Source organism: Lipophrys pholis, assembly GCF_963383615.2.
Source record: "Lipophrys pholis genome assembly, chromosome: 8".
Taxonomy (NCBI): Eukaryota; Metazoa; Chordata; class Actinopteri; order Blenniiformes; family Blenniidae; genus Lipophrys; species Lipophrys pholis.
The window spans coordinates 33,361,592-33,371,703 of record NC_137630.1 but is presented as its reverse complement, the minus strand read 5'-3'; the positions used below and the strand labels follow the sequence as shown (position 1 = coordinate 33,371,703).

The following is a 10,112-nucleotide window of genomic DNA, read 5'->3' as shown; positions in this document are numbered from 1 at the left end:
GAGCTGCTGTGAAAATGGATCAATAAAGTGGTTTCTTATTATTAGAATTATCAGTGTTATTTGTATTATTGGTGTTTATTAGTAATATTACTCCAAAATGATGCATCATGGGTCCCTGAACAAGGCCCTCGGCCCTCACCAGTGGCTGCTCTTCTACCGATGGATCCACTGGGTAAAGAAATATCCCGTCTGGGACTAATGCTTCAGTGTCTCGTGATGTCCAGCAGATGGCGGTGTATGGATCAGCGCCATATGAAAAGCATTTCCGGCCGAATTGGCGGAAGTGATAATTTCAACAAAGAATGATGGCCGAAGTCATCGAGCTGCAGAAGCTGAAGGTTGGTGCTGATCTCAGAAATTCTTCTTATTAATAGGATTAGCTCGGATTATCATCGGGGTACGGTTTAGGATAGATTGTGGCTACAGTACAAAGGAGTGGAGAAACGGCGAGTTTAACGCCTTGATCAAATAAATGTGTCCGCCGAGTGTGAGGGCTGAACCGGCGTGTGGACAGTAGCTACAGACAGAGCCAATGCGGTTAGAGCTGATCCTATCCCGGCTAAACTGGAGCTAACGCGGTTGATCCTAATCCAGAGCCAACGTGGTTAGACCTGATCCTATCCCGGCTAAACTGGAGCCAACGCGGTTGATCCTAATCCAGAGCCAACGTGGTTAGACCTGATCCTATCCCGGCTAAACTGGAGCCAACGCGGTTGATCCTAATCCAGAGCCAACGTGGTTAGACCTGATCCTAACCCAGCTAAACTGGAGCCAACGCGGTTGATCCTAATCCAGAGCCAACGTGGTTAGACCTGATCCTAATCCAGCTAAACTGGAGCCAACGCGGTTGATCCTAATCCAGAGCCAACGTGGTTAGAGCTGATCCTAACCCGGCTAAACTGGAGCCAACGCGGTTGATCCTAATCCAGAGCCAACGTGGTTAGACCTGATCCTAACCCGGCTAAACTGGAGCCAACGTGGTTGATCCTAATCCAGAGCCAACGTGGTTAGACCTGATCCTAACCCGGCTAAACTGGAGCCAACACGGTTGATCCTAATCCAGAGCCAACGTGGTTAGACCTGATCCTAATCCAGAGCCAACATGGTTAGACTTGATCCTATTCCAGAGCCAATTTGGTTAGACTTGATCCTAATCCAGAGCCAACTTGGTTAGACCCTATCCTATACCAGAGCCAACATGGTTAGACCTGATCCTAATCCAGAGCAAACATGGTTCGACCTGATCCTAATCCAGAGCCAATTTGGTTAGACCTGATCCTAATCCAGAGCCAATTTGGTTAGACCTGATCCTAATCCAGAGCCAACGTGGTTAGACCTGATCCTAATCCAGAGCCAACGTGGTTAGACCTGATCCTAATCCAGAGCCAACTTGGTTAGACCTGATCCTAATCCAGAGCCAATTTGGTTAGACCTGATCCTAATCCAGAGCCAATGCGGTTAGACCTGATCCTAATCCAGAGCCAACGTGGTTAGACCTGATCCTAATCCAGAGCCAATTTGGTTAGACCTGATCCTAATCCAGAGCCAACGTGGTTAGACCTGATCCTAATCCAGAGCCAATTTGGTTAGACCTGATCCTAATCCAGAGCCAACGTGGTTAGACCTGATCCTAATCCAGAGCCAATTTGGTTAGACCTGATCCTAATCCAGAGCCAATGCGGTTAGACCTGATCCTAATCCAGAGCCAATGCGGTTAGACCTGATCCTAATCCAGAGCCAACGTGGTTAGACCTGATCCTAATCCAGAGCCAACGTGGTTAGACCTGATCCTAATCCAGAGCCAATGCGGTTAGACCCGATCCTAATCCAGAGCCAACGTGGTTAGACCTGATCCTAATCCAGAGCCAATGCGGTTAGACCTGATCCTAATCCAGAGCCAATGCGGTTAGACCTGATCCTAATCCAGAGCCAATGCGGTTAGACCTGATCCTAATCCAGAGCCAACGTGGTTAGACCTGATCCTAATCCAGAGCCAACGTGGTTAGACCTGATCCTAATCCAGAGCCAATGCGGTTAGACCCGATCCTAATCCAGAGCCAACGTGGTTAGACCTGATCCTAATCCAGAGCCAATGCGGTTAGACCCGATCCTAACACCCAGGACAACTCATGTTAAAGTGACAGCGCTCCAACATGCAGGAACCAGTAGAACAGGGTTAGAACCCTAAACAGTTGTTAGTTGTCAAAGAGAGTTCAGACGTTCTGGCCGAGGATTTTCAAATGAAGCTTCGTTGAGAACTAGAGTTTTTGTGGGAAACCCTGGATTGAGCAGGAAGGGAACTCTCAAAAACACTTGAGTTGGTGAATGCTTTATTTTGAAATTGTACGTACTGCTCGTTGTCTGCTGTTTAAATATAATCCCAGAGTCCTGAGGAAACAGGAAGCTCGTTGGATCGGTCTGATTTTCAGGTTTTGTTGCTCATTCTTTATTCATCCGTGGCCATGGTGCTCATCTTCAAAGATCATTTTATTAATATTTGTACAGTTGTGTCTTTCTGAGTCATTGCCCTTCTGCTTACTCTCAATTAGAACCCCAGAATTATAAGGTCGTCATTTCCTGGAAGCTTTAAAGTAGTTTTGTGCCTGTTGGCGCTCGCCTCTCTGTCTCATGTGGTTGTTTGATGTGTAGTTGTTGAACTAAAGCTGTGCTTGGGCTTGTTGCAGCTTGCTGAGTTGAGGCAGGAGTGTGAGGCCCGAGGCTTGGAGACCAAGGGAAACAAGGGGGAACTCATCGCACGACTCCAAGCATACCTGGACGAGCACGGTGAGACCGGTGGGCCTCAGCAGCCATGATACAAGCACACACTCAATACAAACATGCAGTGATGATGTCAGATGGTGTTTGAGTTTTATATTTTCATACATTGTGTTGGCTTCTGTCTATTTTACTTTTTGTGTTTTTTTGTAATAAAACTGCAGTTCATTGGTTGTCCTTTCTGTCTTCTCTGTGATGTTGGAAAACTCGTCTTCCCTGTTCCAATCAATAGAAGAAGATGTGGACGTAGATGACGTGCTGGCTGAGGAGTCGGGGGTAATGTGATTTTAACCTTGGCTCTATGGATTATTACTCCTCCACAGATCAGCGTTACATTCTTCCAAGGAATATTTATTGGTTAAACCACAAAAATACAAATGTTGCACCATGTAGTCATGCTTCCCAGAATGATCCCACATACACAGCACAGGGTACGTGGGTTTCAGTGTGGTTCATTAGAATTATGTTATTGCTGCTAATAGCACAATATTAATGTTTATCGGTTGGTAATAATGGAATTAGTGTCATTCAAAATAATAACCGTAAAGTTATATTTAAGATTGTTGATAACATAAGTAATACCTGTAATGGATCATATGTGTGCTTTGCCATCTTTTACACTTTCCATAAGAAAGAAGCCCGAATGAAGATTGAGACTTTTTTGTCTTATTTTATTTTGGCTGCTGCTTTCATGAAGTCCTTTCTGGTTTTCTTATCTGTAGAAAAGCTGTGAACACTGAGGTTTCTTTTCTTGTTGTCTTCTGACTGAAAGTCAAAAGCAGTTGAGTGTGTCAGATATTGAGGTGTGAATGGAAACACAATGTATTGTCTGCTTCTTTTCCACTGATCACCACGGTATCACCACGGTATCACCACAGTATCACCACGGTATCACCACAGTATCACCACGGTATCACCACGGTATCACCACAGTATCACCACGGTATCACCACAGTATCACCACGGTATCACCACGGTATCACCACAGTATCACCACAGTATCACCACGGTATCACCACAGTATCACCACAGTATCACCACGGTATCACCACGGTATCACCACGGTATCACCACAGTATCACCACGGTATCACCACGGTATCACCACGGTATCACCACAGTATCACCACGGTATCACCACGGTATCACCACAGTATCACCACAGTACCACCACAGTAACTCATTACAACTTAACTGGTCTTTACAGCCTCCATCTGGCTACAGAGATTCAGTGCTTTAAAAAAAACCATATGTCCACCAAACCTCAGGCTATGGAGACAAATGTCTTTGGGATCCTCATTGAAACGAGGTTTCTGTTGTTTGTATTTGTTTCAGGACTTCTCAAAAGTTGAGAGCACCAACAATGTAAATGTCAACAAAAACTCAGACGCCGCTGAGAGTGAAGAGTAAGTTTATTTACTCTTAGTTTGCACTGCTTTGTCTTTTATTTTATTGTCTTTTAATATGCAATGTCACTTATGAAGAACTGCAGTAAAGTGCTTACAATACGGTTCCTAACACATTGTTTATAGAAAGAAAATGACTTAATGAGAGAGACTTCCAACATTAACCGCAAAATCATCCTCTTCCTGCTGTCATACTCCAAAAACATCACTGATCATTGGGTTTAGAGGAAATGGGTTCAAGCTCATTTGCCTTTTTTTTTAACATTTCAATTTATTTTCCTGTTTTCAGACCTGCTGAGAAAAAGGTTGTGAAAATAACTCCTCCATCATCTTCCAGTGAAGTATGTTTGCCCGTGCTGAAATCACACCCGCCTTTATCTAAAGGAACTCAATCAAGGCTGTCAAATTTGGCTTATCAGGTTTTCTATTGCATTGAAGAACTTGTAGTGCTCGTATATACAAGAACATTGGTTCTGTTACTAAAGAAAGTACTAGATTCACCCCCTTCTATTCAGCCTTGATGTATTATCACTTCTTTTAAGCTCTGCCTTGTCGAGTTGGTTGTCTGTCGGTACAGGTCATTAATGTAATTTGAGCTTTTGTTTTGCAGAGACTACAGAAGAGAGCCGAGCGTTTCAACGTGCCGGCGTCCTTTGAAAGCAAGAAGGCCATACGTGCAGCGCGGTAAGTCACCCCCCAAGTGTTTCCTGTGTGGATCTACAGTACAGACCAAGAGTGAGCACACCAGTGGAATTTCATGCTCTAGTTGAGTTTCCATCGGCTTCGCAGAAGAGGAGCATTATGGAAAACAAAATGAGGCCTGAGCTGTTCTATATCATCCAGTCCCTATTGTTCCTGTTCACTGTGGGCAGTGGAATTCCTGCCCTCTGCATCTGCTGGGAAATCCTTCACCCCCATGTGTGATGTCCACTCTCTGTGTTGGTCACTTCGATTGAAGTCCCACCCAGCGCACACTTCCTGTGTTCAGTCTCCTCCACCCAGCGCACACTTCCTGTGTTCAGTCTCCTCCACCCAGCGCACACTTCCTGTGTTACGTCACCTCCACCCAGCGCACACTTCCTGTGTTCAGTCTCCTCCACCCAGCGCACACTTCCTGTGTTCAGTCTCCTCCACCCAGCGCACACTTCCTGTGTTACGTCACCTCCACCCAGCGCACACTTCCTGTGTTCAGTCTCCTCCACCCAGCGCACACTTCCTGTGTTACATCTCCTCCTCCCAGCGCACACTTCCTGTGTTCAGTCTCCTCCACCCAGCGTACACTTCCTGTATTCAGTCACCTCCACCCAGCGCACACTTCCTGTATTCAGTCTCCTCCACCCAGCGCACACTTCCTGTATTCAGTCACCTCCTCCCAGCGCACACTTCCTGTATTCAGTCACCTCCTCCCAGCGCACACTTCCTGTGTTCAGTCTCCTCCACCCAGCGCACACTTCCTGTATTCAGTCTCCTCCACCCAGCGCACACGTCCTGTATTCAGTCACCTCCTCCCAGCGCACACTTCCTGTGTTCAGTCTCCTCCACCCAGCGCACACTTCCTGTATTCAGTCTCCTCCACCCAGCGCACACTTCCTGTGTTCAGTCTCCTCCACCCAGCGCACACTTCCTGTATTCAGTCTCCTCCACCCAGCGCACACTTCCTGTATTCAGTCACCTCCTCCCAGCGCACACTTCCTGTGTTCAGTCTCCTCCACCCAGCGCACACTTCCTGTATTCAGTCACCTCCACCCAGCGCACACTTCCTGTATTCAGTCACCTCCACCCAGCGCACACTTCCTGTATTCAGTCACCTCCTCCCAGCGCACACTTCCTGTATTCAGTCACCTCCTCCCAGCGCACACTTCCTGTATTCAGTCACCTCCACCCAGCGCACACTTCCTGTATTCAGTCACCTCCTCCCAGCGCACACTTCCTGTGTTCAGTCTCCTCCACCCAGCGCACACTTCCTGTATTCAGTCACCTCCACCAAGCGCACACTTCCTGTGTTCAGTCACCTCCTCCCAGCGCACACTTCCTGTGTTCAGTCTCCTCCACCCAGCGCACACTTCCTGTATTCAGTCACCTCCACCCAGCGCACACTTCCTGTGTTCAGTCACCTCCACCAAGCGCACACTTCCTGTGTTCAGTCACCTCCACCAAGCGCACACTTCCTGTGTTCAGTCACCTCCACCAAGCGCACACTTCCTGTGTTACGTCACCTCCACCAAGCGCACACTTCCTGTGTTACGTCTCCTCCTCCCAGCGCACACTTCCTGTATTCAGTCACCTCCTCCCAGCGCACACTTCCTGTGTTCAGTCTCCTCCACCCAGCGCACACTTCCTGTGTTCAGTCACCTCCTCCCAGCGCACACTTCCTGTGTTCAGTCTCCTCCACCCAGCGCACACTTCCTGTATTCAGTCACCTCCACCAAGCGCACACTTCCTGTGTTACGTCTCCTCCTCCCAGCGCACACTTCCTGTATTCAGTCACCTCCTCCCAGCGCACACTTCCTGTGTTCAGTCTCCTCCACCCAGCGCACACTTCCTGTGTTCAGTCACCTCCTCCCAGCGCACACTTCCTGTGTTCAGTCTCCTCCACCCAGCGCACACTTCCTGTATTCAGTCACCTCCACCCAGCGCACACTTCCTGTGTTCAGTCACCTCCACCAAGCGCACACTTCCTGTGTTCAGTCACCTCCACCAAGCGCACACTTCCTGTGTTACGTCACCTCCACCAAGCGCACACTTCCTGTGTTCAGTCACCTCCTCCCAGCGCACACTTCCTGTGTTACGTCACCTCCTCCCAGCGCACACTTCCTGTATTCAGTCACCTCCTCCCAGCGCACACTTCCTGTGTTCAGTCTCCTCCACCCAGCGCACACTTCCTGTGTTCAGTCACCTCCTCCCAGCGCACACTTCCTGTGTTCAGTCTCCTCCACCCAGCGCACACTTCCTGTATTCAGTCACCTCCACCAAGCGCCCCCCGAGCACATATAGGAACTTAACCAACCCCCCACCCCCCGTTCCCAAGACAACACACCGGTTTTCCCCCCTTCATTGGTGGGTGTACTTGCCAATACCCAACACAGTGCAGGACTCTGCTGTGAAGGTGGAGGCTTGCGCCAGTGGTGAACTCGTGAACATTAAAGGAGCAGCGGTGAGGATTTAGGAACGTTCGGCCTGCCACTCCTGAACGACTGTGGAGGAAACACAGGCTGTGATAAACTGGGATCACCACGTTGCTCCTTGGCTCTGTTTCTTCAGGTTCGGTTTGCCCACTGATGCTTCCAGTCCCTCTCCTGGTCAGGTTGCAACCAGTAAACCTGGAGTAAGTGTTCAAAAACATTCGATCCAAAACTAGTTTCATTACATTTTCCTCCAGTTAAATTGAGATGATATTCATTCAACTGTTTTTGTATTTTGAAGGTGAACATGGATCTTCTGAAGAAGAGAGCAGAAAGATTTGGAATGAACGTCTCCTCGGTTTCTCAGAAGGTAACTCATTTTCTCTCAATGATCCCACACAACACAATAAAATGTCTTCCAGACTCTGGAGGTTCCATTTTATCCACATGATCTCTAACCCCATGTTTTTACCTTCGACTGATCCAGTCCAGCTGTTCACTGCATATTTCAGAAGAAATTAAGTTGGTTTTTTTTATAGCTATTTGCTACTTTTTCCTCTATTTTTTTGATCTTTTATTAATTTCTCTTTATTTTTGTAGTGATAGATTGATTTGTGAGTGGTGTAATAAAGAGGCAGATGAGTCGAATAGTGCTCTGAAACAAACGTGTTTCTTCAGATTGAAGAGGATGAAAAGCTGAAAAAGAGGAAGGAGAGGTTCGGGATCCAAACCTCTGCAGGAACAACTGCTCCAGATGATGTTGAGGTGACGCTTGATACTAATAATCATGAAGAATAAATCCAGAATGCCACATAAAATGATCAAATATTAGCGTGTCTTTATGTTCCTGTTGACATTTTCTTTTCTTTTCCTTGCAGGCGAAGAAAATGAAGCGCGCAGAAAGATTTGGAAAAGTGTAAATAACATTTCAGAAGAGTCTTTTTGTTTTTCTTCTTTTTTTTTGTAAACCAGTTTTCCTGACTGTTCGCTGGAGATTCCTGAAGATAAATGCCACAAACTGGGTTCCTATGAATCAAAAGTACACTTAAATACAACTGAAATGTCGTCTTCTGTTTTACTGGATCTGTAGTTCAACTTAACAGGTGGAGTATTAAAGCATGTGTAACTCTTTCTGGAGAGAGATTCTTGTTTTAAGTTTTCTTTCTTGCTCAGCTGCAAACTCCAGATGCTGAACCGACCTTCTCAGTTCTTTTTTAAGCAACAACAGTCCATCTCGTAAAAATGCTCCTGGAGCTGCGTCACCCGTTCCAAGGCAAATCATTCCATTTTATTTTTTACATGGTGATGTAATGTTAGAATTAAATTGGATAAAATCCTTTTGAAATTTGGTGCATCAGACATGAGCTGGGCCACTTTTACTTTGAAACATCTGCACAAAACGTCACATTGATAACAACGATGTGCCTGTTATTTCGGTTGATTTCAGTCAGAGGCTTCCTTTACTGAAGACTTTAAACAAAAATAAGAGAGGACTCCTTAAACTGTATTGAGTCATTTTGTCTGAGGACGCTCGCTGGTTTTGCTTTAAATGTGGACATTTTCATGAATATTAAAACAATGTAGTTTCACATAAGAGAAAGGAATACCAATTTACATGATTGGCTGTGTGACATTTCTGACGAATCAAATATAAATGGCTCACCAATTTCTCTACTCTGTATTTAATTGTACTTATGATTGATGAGAGCGTTTGATTTCTCAGTAGCGACTCTTTTGATACATGGTTTCAGTTCTGTCCATTTTATAACATTTTGTGATTTAAAATAAATGTTTTCAATTTTTGATATTTGCCCTCTTTGGTTTTCATTATTTGTTATTTCAGTCGCATCATTTGCATACTCTTTTGTAACGCATTGCTCTGGCCTCTAAACGCTTTATAGTGTACGCACTGAAATATATGGAAATGGAAACTTTCATTTGGATTTAAACAAATGTACAAGGAACCAATAATGGTCACTTGCTTGATAAAGGGTTAATCGAACTTCGTTAACCCCCATGACCAGCCCAGTAAACCAACATAATAAGGTCTGTCAAGACAAACAACCTGTTATGTTGCTTCAAAATTGTGTTTTATGTTGGATAAATGATTTTTAACTTCAACTTTGAACAGTTCATGTTTTGACTGGTTAATTATACTCTAGTGGTCCCACTTGATGAGCGTGATGACACAATACAGCCCGGACAGGTTGCTGCTCCATCACAGGGCAAACCAAAGTATTTGGTCATTGAATATATAATTACATCAACCGTCTCTCCCACTGATGGCAGATTCACTAATGACTGAGAAATCCAGTAGTTTAAAGGGTCTGGTTAAAACATTAAGGTTGGGTTATGAAAGAGGTGATATCAGTTTATAAAGTCCAGATATATTTCAAAGAGTCTGCATTAGTTACAAAGAATTTAGGTTTATTTTAAAAAGTGTGGGTTTACTTCAAAGTCTGCATTTAGAATGAAGATCTAATAAAAGATGTAGAGCTTCACCGTGAGATACCAGGGTGAATAGTTACCAGGGTGATTTACCCCAGTACAAAGTCCAGCTAAATCGCAGTACAGAAAGCCCAGGGTTAATCCGGAAGTTACCTCCATAAGAGAAAACCAGAGTTAACCCTGACGTTACCTCCATAAGAGAAAACCAGAGTTAATCCTGAAGTTACCTCCATAAGAGAAAACCAGGGTGAATCCTGAAGTTACCTAGATAAGAGAAAACCAGGGTGAATCCTGAAGTTACCTAGATAAGAGAAAACCAGAGTTAATCCCGAAGTTACCGCCATAAGAGAAAACCAGAGTTA

At 45.4% G+C, this 10,112-nt stretch overlaps 1 protein-coding gene across 1 annotated transcript; it reads left to right on the top strand.

Annotated features, from left to right (window-relative positions):
* The first annotated feature begins 271 nt into the window (after positions 1-271).
* sarnp (SAP domain containing ribonucleoprotein) lies at positions 272-9,107 on the top strand. Its single transcript, XM_080469922.1, has 10 exons — positions 272-338; positions 2,685-2,784; positions 3,008-3,051; positions 4,110-4,180; positions 4,470-4,521; positions 4,791-4,864; positions 7,442-7,505; positions 7,604-7,672; positions 7,981-8,067; positions 8,181-9,107. Exons 1-10 carry the CDS (start codon positions 303-305, stop codon positions 8,220-8,222), a joined length of 639 nt encoding a protein of 212 aa, XP_080326048.1. The 5' UTR covers positions 272-302; the 3' UTR covers positions 8,223-9,107.
* Positions 9,108-10,112: the final 1,005 nt, after the last annotated feature.